We start from the raw sequence: 15,610 nt of genomic DNA, 5'->3' as shown, positions 1-15,610 counted from the left end.
AAAACTTTTATTTCTCCATTTCACTTATTTTTTGGTTGAGTTTGTCACATTAAATAATTAAAATTGTCCTTTAAAAACTATATTCTTATATATTATTATTTAAACTATTTTTTAAATATAATATTCATTTCGAATATTTTTTTAATAAAATAAACCATTTTAAAAATGTTTTCCTGTTTATTTAATGTTTTATTATGTTTGTTAATAGAGTTTTTGATTAAATAGTTTTTATATATTTTAGTTAAAAATTTAATAACTAAAATTCTCCTTTAAAAAACAACAAATTGTCTATTAACTTAGAAAATTTTAAATAAAATTATTTTTATTATTATTTTTTTTAAATATCAAATATTTTATTTTTATTTTTTTATGGTTAAATACTTGTTTATTCTATTTCTCCCTTTTTATGTATTTTGAAATTATTCTATTTTTTCTTCTTTTCTTTTTCTTTTGTTAAAAAACATTAACAATTAAAATTATTCTTTAAATTTAGATTTTATAATAATTTACAAAATTTGAAGCTTACTTAAATAATTCTATGTTTTTGTATTAATATTTTCTTGATTTGAAACATTTTTTAAGACATAGAACTATATTTCTTAAATGTTTAATTTATTTTAAAACTAATTTTATGATTGACTGAGTTTTTTATCAATTTATTTTAAATTTTGATTAATTTCGAATAGTTGTTAGTTTGCACTTCCATATTTAGCATAACAAAATAAACAACAAACAATCCATAATACATTTTGGATGAGTATTTAGAAAACAATTTCAACACCTTGAACGTTTCGATGACACACAAGATGCTAAAAGTGTCAAGTTAAAATAAACGAATCAGTGCACTTATTTATTTTAATATACTAATGACTCAAAAAAACTCATATAAATATGACACGTAAATAAAGTAGATTTTATCGTACCCGTACTAATTAACGGCCGTAAACAAACTATTTATAGCACTGTGAAACTGTGTATAAATCATAACTGTACTACTGAAGTTTCATTGAGCAATATTTGATCATTCAATTTAACTAATTGTTTTGAACTCTAATATAATATTTAATCATTTATTTTCCTTCGAAGGTTTTTGTTTGTTGATTTTATCAACTAAAGATAAAGTTATTTATAATTGTGTGGTTACAAAGTATCAAAACACCCACTGATTAAACGATAAATAGCTCCAAAATTGGCTTATTTCTAACAAGGAACAATTTATAACAAATACTAATTTTAAAATATCACATAAACTCATTTATGTTCGATTTAAAAAATATATTATCACCGAACCAAAGAAGAAACACAATTATTCCTCATTGAATCGAATTTGATTCGGTTGTTGGCCACTTTGATTTAAATGAATCCTGCATTGTTGCAGGATAATAACCTCTTCGACGTCGAATCCAGAAACGCCTAATGGTCGGTTCTACGAATAGCACAAACGAGGAGAAATGTTAATGATCCGGGCACAATTATCGACTTACTTAATCGAGACACAAGCTCAAACAAGTGTACGACACAATTTACCAAACAAAAAAAAGACACATTATCCTCCGTAAAAATTTTAACTGCAAGTAACGGACCGTTATGTGTTGAAACTTATTTTGTCATTTTGTTTTACGATTAATAAATATGTAAATGGAGATTTTCGTTAACGGTTTTAATAACTAATCTCTGTTTTTGTTACAGGTACCAGATACGTTGACGATAAAAACGGTAGCGCCACCGAAATGAGTGAGTTTATCCGGTGGAATGTTGTTCTGGTCATTTTTTAACCATTAGTCGAAATTCCATTGCGTTTACTAATTTGTAAGTGCGTGGTAATTAAGGAAATTTCAGAAGTTAATCGGATTTGTAAACAAAGAAGTGATCCGTTTTGTAAAGTTAAGGATATTTATGAATATATGTTGGTTCACTAAATAAATTGTTTTATTATCAAAGAAGAACGGTGATTATTATTATATTTGTGACTGATATGTGAGTTTTTACTAGTTCATAGTAAGAAGAAAGTCAATATTTAATTTTGATAAATATTGATACGATATTTATTTTTTTGTTTTTATTCTTTAATGTATGTATGTATATATGTCTATATGTTGCCATTAATTTTATATGTTCTTCATTAATTTTTTATTCAAAATTTTATAAAATTTCCGTATTTTAAATGGACATTAAAAATACATTATAAAATTATTTAACGAGGTGTATCTTCATTTTTTTATAAAAAGTAATATAAAAATTGTCTTTATAAATAAAACATTTTGGACAAAAATTGATTAAAATATTAAATTTTAATTGTATTAAGATATCACGTTAAAATAAAAACATCAATTTGAATTACACTCTATGTTATACTCTAAACCAGATCCAAATAACATGTTATATTTAACATTTATTTGTTTATTTCTAATCGTTAAAGAGCTGGGATTATTTTTGTTTTTATATATTAACGTTTAATTCATTTTTTAATTAAAACTATGAAATAACCGTATTTTGAGATAAAAATGCAATTTAAGAGTAATAAATGCCTGTCAATATTTCTTTATTCATTTATTTAATAATCGTTATTAATTGGGGTTATTTTTCTGTATACATATTATCATTTCGTTCAGTTCTTATCCAAAACATCATAAAATTTCTTAACCACGTGTATCTAGATTTTCTTATAAAAAATATTAAACATTAAAGTAAGATTAAATCTAAAAAATTTTGTGACAAAAATTGTTTGAAATATTAAATTTTAAACTATATTAAGATATCAAATAAAAACATATATTACACGTGTTATACTCTAAACCAGGTCCAATTAATATAATTTTTATAAAAATTTAATAAAGAAACGTTAAAGTATGATAAAAATTTTATTTATAAATAATAAGTTTGGAACAAAAATTGTTTAAAATATTAATTTTTCATCATATTAAGATATCGTATTAAAATAAAAAAATTATATTATATAAAATGCTTTAAAATATTAAGTTTTAATAATATTCGAATATCACATTAAAATAAAGACGTAAATTTGAAAAACACATGTTTTACTCTAAATTATGTGAATATTAATATCTTCTAATTTTCATTTACTTATTTATTAGTCGTTAAAAAGTTGGGATTTTTTGTTTCTACATATTATCATTTCATTAATTTTTTATCCATAACTTACATTTTTGAATTCTAATTAGATGATAATGATTTAATAATGATATTACCAATATTTATTTATTTATTTGTTGTTAATATTGGAATTATTTTTGATTCTATAGTCTTAAATTATCGTTTTATTCAAAATTTTATCAAATATTTGTGTATTAAATGAATATTTAATTGCATTGTTTAATATTTAATACTTATTTATTTTTTAATTTTTATTAACTGGCGTCATTTTTGTTTCTATACATAATTATAATGTTGATTATAAATAATCAATTTGGAGCAAATATTACTTTTTACAGAAATTAAAATAAAGACATAAATTTGAATTACACGTGTTTTACTGTAAATTATGTCCAATTAACATTTTTAAAGCGAATTGACCGACAAAGATATCAGATTACAGACAACCGTTACCCATTTAAAAAATAATATGTGCGTTAAACTGCTTTTTTTAAGTCAACTAAAACGGTGATTCTCAAAGTTCCTCAATAAGCCCAGCTTTAACATCTGTTTCTAACGCCAGACAAAACGTGTTGCAATTTATCTTGTAATCGTTTGCTGATCAGGTTCTGATTTTATATCAAACCTGAATGTTTTTTCAGAATTTTTAAAATTTCCAGTTATAATATAGAATGAGTAATGTGGAATAAACAACTGTGTGATACTTTATCAAGTGATTCACTTCTTTGTATGACAAAATATCATTTTTAAACAATATATTGGATAACACAAAACCAAAATAAAGTACAATAGAGTAATTAGCAAAGACTGCAGCCAAAAATTCACGTCATCACTAAATAATCTTGGTGCATTTTGTTTTTTTTTTTTTTAATTTCGTCACTTGCCAAACGGTGTTTGTCAACGTTATTCAAGCAGGGTCTAATTTTACCACGACGTATTTTTCTGTAATACACACTGTCAGAATGTTGTTTTGACGTCAGTCTAAATAAATCGAATTGCTGATGCCAAACGGTCCATTCAGTTTGTCTTATCTGCAATTGAACACAACCTTAACACCGTTTATTTGCGCTTATTAATTATGGACTTAGAAATTCAGTTCAGACCCTTGAAGACTTTGTTCGAACAATTTATATTTCGACTGATACTGATGTTGGTGTTTTCATGGAAATTTTCATCTGTTTCGAGCGTAATTAATTACTATCTTTATGAGCGCATAAATTTTTTTCAGCATGAAAGACTAAACAAACTAGTTTATGGTATTACATTAGATTAACGATATAAGAAGTGATACAATAATATACAAACAATATACGTTTACTTCTAGTTCTTCGGCTCAATAACAGTATAAAACAACTATTTTATTAATTCAAACATCAAAATTACCCCAGTTTCAAGGGCAATAAACATCAATCGATCGATAGTCCACAATAAAGTACGTTTTCCGTACACAAAACGCCAGGTTTTTATCGTCGCACGGACAAATCTAATTGCATCAACTAAACCGTATCATATAGTACAGATGACGGTAGGAAAAATGTAGCTGTAGCGGAGAAACGTGTCTTTGGTTAACCCACTTGGATACGAAGGTCACGGTTCGATTTATTGTTGATCCTGCCAATAAAAATTGTTGATCGGATCGAATGGGGAAAAGGGAACAGTGAAGGTGTGTACGAATTAATTATAACTCGTGCACACCTTTTGCTAATTGATTGGAAATTCTCAGGAAAAATTTTTTAATATAATTACCTATGCATTATGTCGCAAAATTGATCCAGCTCAATTCAATTACAAAATACGACAACTACACAATATTTCAGTGTGTTTTAATTAAAATAAAAAGTCTCATTTGTTAATGGATCACAAATCGATAAATACATCAAAGTTCAGAGTGATTTTCCTGCTAATTTTCATTCAGTTATCCAAAAGCACATTAAAACTCGTGTAGAATAACTAATTGAGATAATTGCCGTATGAAATTATGTCTGAAAACAAACATAATGATTTTGACCCAGTTGTGCACTTTCAATTTCTAACGATTTGACGTTATTTCCTATTATATAATAACAAGATCCCAATCTATAAATATTTAAACTGAAAATGTGTATTTTTATGTGCGTAGGTTGGAACTAATTTTGCAACGGTTTTAAAAATACTGAAACTTGTAATATTGTCTGTAAATCATATCTGTCTATGTTGTATCGCATTTATTTTGTTCGCACTCTTTAAATTATGTACATATTTAATCACTGAGAAATTTATGGTTTTCAAAATGATTGCATATAGTAAAGAATTATTGATTTCCATTCCCTATTATTTATTTTATTACCAAAAATCGTATAATATTTTAAGAATTATATTGAAAAATTCATTAGCATACATTTATGTTCAAATATAAAGGATAAAGAGACTCTCTGTGTATTATGATATTTTTTAATGATTTTTGTCTGACTTTAACACGAATTTAAAAATGTCATTATATGGTATTTCTTTAGGCATTCAAAATTTGTCATTTAAAACATTTAAAATTTGCCATTTAAAACACTTAAAAATGGATTTTCGAGTTATAATCATTCAAAAATGTCATAATATACAGAGGTTATCATTAAGAAAATATTCATATATTTCCTCTGAATTTGATATGTACGCCACTGATTTGTATGTTCCACAAGAATTCATAAATACTTTACAACTTTTTTGAGTATCTTTTACGTGTAGTATACCGGATCCCATGGATGAGCATTCAGAAGACTTCTTTAGGCATTTAAAATTTTTCATTTAAAAATGGATATAAATAATATTTTCGAGTTGTAATCATAGAAAGAAGGTCTATCCAAAAATATTATAATTACAGAGACTGTCAATAATAAAAATATTCATATATATGATGGACTTCACTGATTTTTTGTATCGTATGAATTTATCAGTATTTTTACAAATTTCTATTTACAACTGTTTTGTGTATCTTTTACGAGTAATCGTATCATTGACGAGGAAGATTTCTTTAAACATTTAAAATTTACCATTTAACACATTAAAAATGGACATTTTGTGATTGTAACCTTAGAAAGAAGTTATTTATCATTAAGGAACATATTTAAGTAAGTTTAACAAAAATTTAATAATATTTTTATAAATTTTGATTTCGTCTTTAATCTCTAATAATAAAATAAATATACTTATTGACATATACTTATGTACAGAAAATTGTGACCTTTTGAACTTTTATTGTTTGCACCAAATGCAAATTGGCATTGTACAAAATGAGTCACATTATATTAAAAAGGCATGTTTCTACTTAAATCACATACACGATTCGCTTTTAGTTTCGCAAACAATTGTGCAACCGCATTTTTGTAGGAGACGCTCTTTAATAAAATAGTAACAGTCGAAGCGAAACCTTGAATGAAGATCTGGTTCGTGCATGATTGAAATAGGAAGTGCAACGATTCTCCCACAATTAAAACGCTTCCCACACGAATAACTGAATAAATTGCATAATAAATCTATCTAATTTTTTTCACGCTATGGAAAATCGAACCTTCCGTCAATTTCCATTTTATTTTTGACAAGCACCTCACTCTCAAATGCCACAATTTCAATATAAATTAAATAGTACACTTGAATCTGATGATAGGGATGATGATAATAGCAAGGTAATTTTGCGAAGCAACTAAACAATGTGAGTATTGTAATAATCATCAACTTAAACTTATACTTCATCCTTATACAAATAAGTTTTTGGGACTTTACGATTGGTAATAAATGTTGCCTTTTCTATGAATCAACCTCAAAATGTGTGAAATTTCATTTTCACCGAAAGAAAGTTTCAGTGAAGCATTTTTTTATGTTGCAATGGAGTGATAAATTCAATGTGATTTTATCTGTTGTTTTTTAACATTTCCTGTTGACTAATGTCGAATGCACTTGGTGTTGCGTACCTGTCTGATTCATTGTTTCGCACTCATTGAGAAACAGTTATTAAAACAAGCATTTTTACAATTATACAATAATGGATTGGATGGAAAATTGATTTAACTACATGTTTGTCACATAAAAATATTGTACCATTTATTGGTCAATTAAGAGACAATGGGCGATTGTTTCACTGTGGGATTCCCCAAAGTGCACAACATCATAAAATATAAGTTCTTCAATTAACCTTACATAAGTAAGACATTCTTGCCACTCAAATAATCGTCCTTGAATGGAGCAACACAGTTTGGCATCTAACAAAATTGTAAATTGCAATTCCAACATGTTTCATTTAAATTCGAACAGGACCACGCGAAAATCGTGGTAATTATTAATAGCCAGTGTGTGAAAACCTTCGCGTCTTCTTTCTAAAATGGTATTTATAGCATTTCTGGACGTTTGCCGGATTTGCGTAACGTGCGGTGAATCACACCAGTCCGGCCAATAAACCGAAATTATCACCCAATACCCGATTATTGGTTTATTACAAATATTTTTAGACAAAGCCTAACTAATAGTACTACAGTCTAATTTTATTCGGGCAGGCGTGTTTAAAATTTAAATGTTCCATATCTGTAAAGTAGGTGCCCCGAAGTTACCACGAAACACTGAGCATAATTCCCTACGTGATAAATTGTTAATTAACAATGGTTAACTGTTCTCTGAATAAATTGGACACATGTTAACATAGATGTTTATTAAAGGTATAACATTTAGGTGGCTAATTAGTGTGTAATAGGTTTTTGATTAAATTTAACGCATGTGTGAGAACTATTCAAATTAAAATTGTAGATGCTCCAAATTATCATAATTAACGTGATTACGGGGAAAAACTGAAACACAGCAATTGAATTTCACTTTCGAACGTACCAATAGTGATTTTTTATGCAAAAAAGGAAACGGGTACTACGGTTTACACATACATATCAATTCCGCCAAAACACTGTCGCTTTCGAGAGCGTCGCACAAACAGGAGGTCAACAACCAAACGATTTTGAGGAAGTCTGTTTCAATGTCGAATTCTTTTCGCATGCACTTCGATCATACGAAGTGTTCCTCGTAATTTTCCTCTTTATTATTGATGTTGTCTCTAATTGAATTCTGTACCCGTTATTGTAATACTTGTGTTAACATCTTTTGATTGATTTATGTCCAAATTAGAAACAATAATCGATGAACGTTATTTATTATACGAGACAGGAATAAAATGAATAACAATGCAAAGTTAGCACGATCTGTTGAAAACAATAGCGTGACAAATTCGCAAATTATGTACCACAATAGACTGAATCGCTAAAAATGCTTGTGAGTTATCAGCTATTATTGATTGGAAATTGTTCGAAAATAAAGAATTATTCAATCCATTAATCTTAACAGTTGTTTCCTTTCAAAAAACAACTATGTGATGTAAATTTTCTAATGGTCCATATTAATTAATAATATATTCATTAAATTCTTTATACATTGTCAATATTTTTTCAACTGCAGCTTTTTTACTTCGTTATTTATTGTACATTTTTTATAAGTAATCAAGTCAAATTAGAAATGTTGTAACTAAATACCAAAGGCAATGGCCAAAGAACTGCAGGTAACAGTTACCACAAAATGGATGGTTCTTTGATTACCTTAATTACATTTAACAATTTGGTGTCAAATTCTTAAATTCTAACATTCCTGCATATTAAATTATCCAGTTGTTGTTCACGATGGCGATGGATCTCATGAAGAACCCTTTGCCGGTAAACTGTTAACTACCACTTAAAATCACATTATCAGACAAGTGACAACTGTCAAACTTAATCCAATAACAGTTGGGAGCAAAGAGTAATTTGTTGTTGGTCTTCAGACATTCACAGCATGGTGTAACAGCCACTTGCGGAAGGCGGGCACCGCCATCGAGAACATCGAGGAGGATTTCCGCAATGGTCTGAAGCTGATGCTGTTGCTGGAGGTGATTTCCGGCGAAACCCTGCCCAAGCCCGACCGCGGCAAGATGCGCTTCCACAAGATCGCCAACGTGAACAAGGCGCTCGACTACATCGCCAGCAAGGGCGTTAAACTCGTCTCCATCGGTGCAGAAGGTAAACGAAACAACTTGTTGTAAAGGCCAAATTAAAATTGTTTGTGTTCTGTGCAGAAATCGTCGACGGCAACTTGAAGATGACGCTCGGTATGATCTGGACGATCATCCTGCGTTTCGCCATCCAGGACATCTCGGTTGAAGAGATGACGGCAAAGGAGGGTCTGTTGTTGTGGTGCCAGCGCAAGACCGCCCCATACAAGAACGTCAACGTGCAAAACTTCCATCTGTCGTTCAAGGACGGTCTGGCGTTCTGCGCCCTCATCCACCGTCACAGGCCCGACCTCATCGACTACAACAAACTGTCCAAGGACAATCCGTACGAGAACTTGAACACCGCCTTCGACGTCGCCGAGAAATACCTCGACATTCCCAGAATGTTGGACCCCGACGGTAATGACGCCCTTCGCATTTTTTTACAGTATTTTCGGCTCCCCCCAAGTATATCACGTATTTGCCCCCTTAAAACCGTCTTTATTTCACTTAAATAAAAACAGAAAAAAATGGATGTGGTGAGTCACGATTATAAAAATTGCAGATTTGATCAACACACCCAAACCCGATGAACGTGCAATCATGACATACGTGTCCTGTTATTATCACGCCTTCCAGGGAGCCCAACAGGTACACTGAGTGATCGCCGTTTGTTTTTTTTATGACTAAACCCCCTACCCATTCAAAAACAATAGTGGGTTCGACTAAACTGCCGAAAATTCTAAAAAATTGCTGTTTTTGTGTTACTGCCATATTGTTATCATTGTGATTAACCCCCCGATTTTGCCGCCTTAATAATTTTGTTTTATTTTGATGTTTGCATGCAGACTTACAGAACACAGCTATGCCAGACGAAAGGGCAGTGATGACATATGTGTCCTCCTACTACCACTGTTTCTCAGGTGCACAGAAGGTGATTGTCAGTTTCAAGTAATTCATTAACGCTTTTATAATTGTTTTAATCCTTTTTTTTTAAATTATGACGTTTTTGGCACTGTACATCTTCATTATTTGTGGTTAAAGAATCAATTTTGTTTGTCATATTGCTCACAGTAAAATATTTATAAAGTATACAATTTTATCATATCCCGTAACTGTTATCAACTATCAAATATTTAATATATAAATATTGATTTCATTTTTTAAAATGTGACACGTATATAAAAAATAAATTATGTCCTAAAAATTATGTAACATTTTATAATTTTTAAATTAATATAAGAAATAATTTTGAGAATTTAAAAATATGTATGTAAAATATGACTGCTTTAATTTATTTTGAAATAAAATTTTATTGTTGTAAAAAGTACGTTAAACAACAAAAGTTAGTAGTAATAACATTTTTGTTATATAATATGATATTTGAATATTTTTGTATAATTAACTTTGAAATGTACAGTGCCGACTCTATAAAAATATTATTGTATTTTGAGAAATGAATGATAAGTTTTGTTGATTTAGGCCGAAACTGCCGCCAACAGAATCTGCAAGGTCCTGAAAGTCAACCAGGAAAACGAACGTCTTATGGAGGAATACGAACGTTTGGCCAGTGACGTAAGTAATCTTTCACTGGTTTCAGAATATTTATGATTTTATTAAATATTGTCGTCGTTTAGCTGTTGGAATGGATCAGACGCACGATGCCGTGGTTGTCGTCCCGCCAGTCGGACAACTCGCTGGCCGGCGTCCAGAAGAAACTGGAGGAATACCGCACCTACCGTCGCAAGCACAAGCCCCCACGTGTCGAGCAAAAAGCCAAGCTCGAAACCAACTTCAACACCCTCCAAACCAAACTGCGATTGTCCAATCGTCCCGCCTACATGCCCACCGAAGGCAAAATGGTCTCTGTACGTATCGCCTTTTATTTCTCGTGAACACCATAATAATAATTCTGGTTGACGTTTAGGACATCGCCAACGCCTGGAAAGGTTTGGAAGGCGCAGAAAAGTCGTTCGAAGAGTGGCTCCTGTCCGAAATGATGCGCCTGGAACGTCTCGAACATCTCGCCCAGAAGTTCAAGCACAAGGCCGACGCCCACGAGGAATGGACTCGCGGCAAGGAGGAGATGCTCCAGTCGCAGGACTTCAGACAGTGCCGTCTCAACGAGCTCAAGGCGCTTAAGAAGAAGCACGAGGCCTTCGAATCGGATCTGGCTGCCCATCAGGACCGTGTCGAACAGATCGCTGCCATCGCACAAGAACTCAAGTACGATAACAAAATGACATTTCAATCGTGTTTTTAACTTATTAATTTTTCAGCACTTTGGACTATCACGACAGCGTCAGCGTAAATGCCCGTTGCCAGCGCATCTGCGACCAATGGGACCGTCTTGGCGCTCTCACCCAGCGCCGCCGTCAAGCGTTGGACGACGCCGAACGTATCCTGGAGAAGATCGATATTCTGCACTTGGAATTCGCCAAGAGGGCTGCTCCGTTCAACAACTGGTTGGACGGCACCCGCGAAGACTTGGTTGACATTTTCATTGTGCACACTGTCGAAGAGATCCAGGGACTCATCGACGCTCATGCGCACTTCAAAGTACGACACTGCTTAAAAAATAATTAAATTTTGTTAATGGGATTCGTTTTAGGCAACATTGGGCGAAGCTGACAAAGAATACCAAAGCATTGTAGGACTTGTTAGGGAAGTAGAATCTATTGTCAAGCAACATCAAGTACCTGGAGGATTGGAGAATCCTTACACAACATTGACTGCTCATGTAAGTGACACAGTAAAAAAACAACCAGTTCTAGATGTTTTGAAAAGAAATTTGCTTTAAAAAAATCTCATAAATTGAACTTTTGTCTTGATTTGCCTTTGCACTGCTAAAGGAGGGATTTGGTGGTGACCTAGAGGTAAAATGTCGGTTGTGATGTATGCGCAATTGATCGAACACAAATTTATAATATTCGATTGTTTGCAGGATTTGACCCGGAAATGGGGAGAAGTCAGAACTCTCGTGCCACAAAGAGATGCCACTCTTCAAGCTGAACTTAGAAAACAACAGAGTATCCTTTTTTTAAATCTTGAACAATTACACATTAATATATTATATTGCGAATTTTCCTTAACAAATTTATTAAGACAACGAGATGTTGAGACGTCAATTCGCCGAAAAGGCCAATGCAGTCGGTCCATGGATTGAACGTCAATTGGATGCGGTCACCGCCATCGGAATGGGACTTCACGGCACTTTAGAAGATCAACTGCATCGTCTCAAAGAGTACGAACAAGGAGTGTACGCCTACAAGCCGCACATTGAGGAACTGGAAAAGATTCACCAAGCTGTACAAGAAAGCATGATTTTCGAAAACAGGTACATTTTAATTCTTTAAGAAGGGAGTAATTCTTATATTTGACTCAAATTTTCTTATAGATATACACAATACACAATGGAAACCCTGAGGGTTGGATGGGAACAACTCTTGACCTCGATCAACCGCAACATCAATGAGGTAGAGAACCAGATCCTGACGCGCGATTCCAAAGGCATCACCCAAGAGCAATTGAACGAGTTCCGCGCCAGCTTCAACCACTTCGATAAGAACAGGACAGGCCGTCTGACACCAGAAGAGTTCAAATCGTGCTTGGTGTCTTTGGGCTATTCGATCGGCAAAGACAGACAAGGCGAAATCGATTTCCAGAGGATATTAGCTGTAGTCGATCCGAACAGTACGGGCTACGTACACTTTGATGCCTTCCTCGACTTCATGACCAGGGAAAGCACCGATACCGATACGGCCGAACAAGTCATTGACAGTTTCCGCATCTTGGCTTCCGACAAGGTACGTTAATAATTATATCGTCATTAATAAATTGATTAATGTTGTTTCATTACAGCCTTACATTCTTCCCGACGAACTAAGGAGAGAACTGCCTCCAGATCAGGCCGAATATTGCATCCAGCGCATGCCGCCGTTCAAGGGACCAGGAGCGGTGCCGGGCGCCCTCGATTACATGTCGTTCTCGACGGCCCTGTACGGCGAATCCGACCTTTAAGTTAAGCTCTCACCAGATCGGTGATAATATTAGCCATAGGGTTACCGAGAATCATATCTCATTGCCTTACCCATCCCCAACCCCCCTTTTATCATTATAAATATACATATACATTAATATATATTTATTTTTGTTTTCCGACTGGCATTCTCAACGGGGCGCGTTGAAAATGGCATGTCGCAGAGCTAGTACATCCGTCATGATCGAATCGATACCGAGCAGTTATTTTATTTTAGATATTATATTTATTTATTATGTAACTATCGCTTGGTACGTTGAGTTTATTTCGTTGGCGGTCACCGTCACTTGAATATCTTAAGTATTTTTTTGCAAGCGCGATATATTTATTTATGTAAGCTTCATGTGTACAGAAGTAAATGCTCTTTATTGCCAGTAAGTAAGCTCAAAGTTTTTAATTAAGTTCAAACAACAATTGTGATGAAGAGCCTTTATTGTTATTTTTTTTTTCGGTTGAATTTTATTATTTTAAAAATGTAAAAAAGAAAAAAGTTTATTTGTCTCCAAAGTATACTAACTTAAAGTTAAAAATAAAGATTTATTTAATTTAAATGAATTATTTCTATTTTATTTTTAATAATTTAGGTGACGTAGTTATTGCTATGTTAAGGTATGTAGTGCTCTCTTCATAAAACTTTATATTAAATAAGTTACAGCTATGTGAATACATGTAATTTTAAAGTAATAACCTTCTTTTATTTTCAATCTTTCTTTGTCATCATAAACTTACCTTATTTCTTTCAAATTTACACTTGTTTCAGGCATGTAGAAGTTAAAAATGAATAACATGAAAATTGTGAATTTGTTAATATATTACATAGATACCCATAGATGTCGCTAGCAGTTAAAATGGCTAAAGTTTGGCGTATGTATTCATAGATGTCGCCATTTGTTAAAATTGCTAAAACTTCGAATAGATGATCATAGATGTCACTAGTAGTTAATATTGTTAAAACTTCATATATCCGATCATAGATATCGCTAGTAGTTAAAAATGACTAGAGCCTAAGTTTGCATTTGTAAATAATGTCACCAGTTAAAATTACTAAAACTTCTCGTGTCTGCTCATAGATGTCGCTGGCAGTTAAAATGACTAAAGCTTGGCGTATGTATTCATAGATGTCGCCACCAGTTAAAATTGCTAAAGCTTCGCGTCTCTTGTCATAGATGCCGCTGACAGTTAAATGGTTAAAGCTTGGCCTATCTTTTCATAGATGTCGCTAGTAGTCAAAATTGCTTAAACTTACCATATCTGCTCATAGATGTCGCTAGCAGTTAAATGGCTAAAGCTTGGCCTATCTTTTCATAGATGTCGCTAGCAGTTAAACTTTCACGATCCTAATGACAGATGTTGCTGACAGCATGAACTATTTAAACTTTCAGATTTTGTACATGTTTATCAATTTACTCGCATAAATAACACAAATTCAATATTCCAAGATTTAAAATAGTATGTATTTTATATAGTTATAATTGTTCGAATTATTGTTCGATGTTTATTGGAATTATCTTCTGACGTTTCGCTAGCATGAGTGGATAGCATCTTCAGAGGTCTGATTTAGTTCTTGTCACTTTAGCCTCTGATTAACAACTGATGTCAAATCAGACATCTGAAGATGTTAGCCACTCGTGCAAGCGAAACTTCAGGAAATAATTCCACCAAACGTCGACTAATAAACCTGAACAACTATATATATGGTCACGAAAGCCTCAACCTTTACAGTTTAATTTTAATATGTTGACTAACGTGTGTGCCTCTATTTTAAGAACTCATTCGAATAAATGAATGATTAGAAAACAATGTTTAAACAAGTGGCAAGGAAACATACCTTTGTAAAAGCAATCCTAAAAGTTTCACTGTCGGTAAATGAAGTGTTACTTTTTTATGTAGTCACTCCAATTTCAGGAACGTAAAAGTGTGCCGAGAAAATTGGTCACATCTGGAGGAAATTGTCCAAAAAAAGCAGCCAAGTGTATAAATTTAATCTAAACTTTAAAAACTGTTTACACTAGCTGGTTTAGTTGGATTTACGTGAAATTTCCAGCAATATAATCAATTATAAAACCTACATTTCGATAAAATTTTAATTTCAGGTTTGTAAAAAAATGTTGATCCAATTTAATGCCATTAAGCCACATCTAAAAGTTGTCAAAGTTAGTAAACACTCGTATCGTAGAATTAAGTAAACCCCAGAAGCACCGGGAGACTTTGTAAACTAACCCCGTAAAACGGGAACAAACTCCAATAAAGACAATCCAATAACACAACAATATATTTCATTAAGACATTATGTCCCGCGTCCACGAAAAGTGTTAAGGCATGCGGTTCTATTAATCCAAAAGGAACCGTAAAACTTTTTTTTACACCGTTTTCTGTTACACTAACTAAATGGTTATTACACGTTGGGGAGGCATTAAACGAATTTACTGTAA

At 32.2% G+C, this 15,610-nt stretch overlaps 1 protein-coding gene across 2 annotated transcripts in view; it reads left to right on the top strand.

The window, feature by feature from the left end:
* The window catches only part of LOC109598117 (alpha-actinin, sarcomeric), a 28,265-nt gene extending 14,532 nt beyond the window's left edge, over nt 1–13,733 (top strand). Inside the window, exons 2-13 of one of the 2 annotated variants that reach the window (XM_049970248.1) lie at nt 8,933–9,167; nt 9,224–9,559; nt 9,988–10,073; nt 10,622–10,714; nt 10,777–11,007; nt 11,067–11,365; nt 11,419–11,698; nt 11,751–11,879; nt 12,084–12,168; nt 12,245–12,476; nt 12,537–12,945; nt 13,001–13,733. In XM_049970248.1, coding sequence (XP_049826205.1) covers nt 8,933–9,167; nt 9,224–9,559; nt 9,988–10,073; nt 10,622–10,714; nt 10,777–11,007; nt 11,067–11,365; nt 11,419–11,698; nt 11,751–11,879; nt 12,084–12,168; nt 12,245–12,476; nt 12,537–12,945; nt 13,001–13,159 — 2,574 coding nt within the window. In that variant the 3' untranslated portion in view covers nt 13,160–13,733. Of the gene's footprint in view, nt 1–8,932; nt 9,168–9,223; nt 9,560–9,704; nt 9,791–9,987; nt 10,074–10,621; nt 10,715–10,776; nt 11,008–11,066; nt 11,366–11,418; nt 11,699–11,750; nt 11,880–12,083; nt 12,169–12,244; nt 12,477–12,536; nt 12,946–13,000 lie in introns of both variants that reach the window. The other variant, XM_020013955.2, reaches the window with a different exon arrangement.
* Nucleotides 13,734–15,610: the final 1,877 nt, after the last annotated feature.

Source organism: Aethina tumida, chromosome 7, assembly GCF_024364675.1.
Source record: "Aethina tumida isolate Nest 87 chromosome 7, icAetTumi1.1, whole genome shotgun sequence".
NCBI lineage: Eukaryota > Metazoa > Arthropoda > Insecta > Coleoptera > Nitidulidae > Aethina > Aethina tumida.
This window is presented reverse-complemented; position numbering and strand designations above follow the sequence as displayed.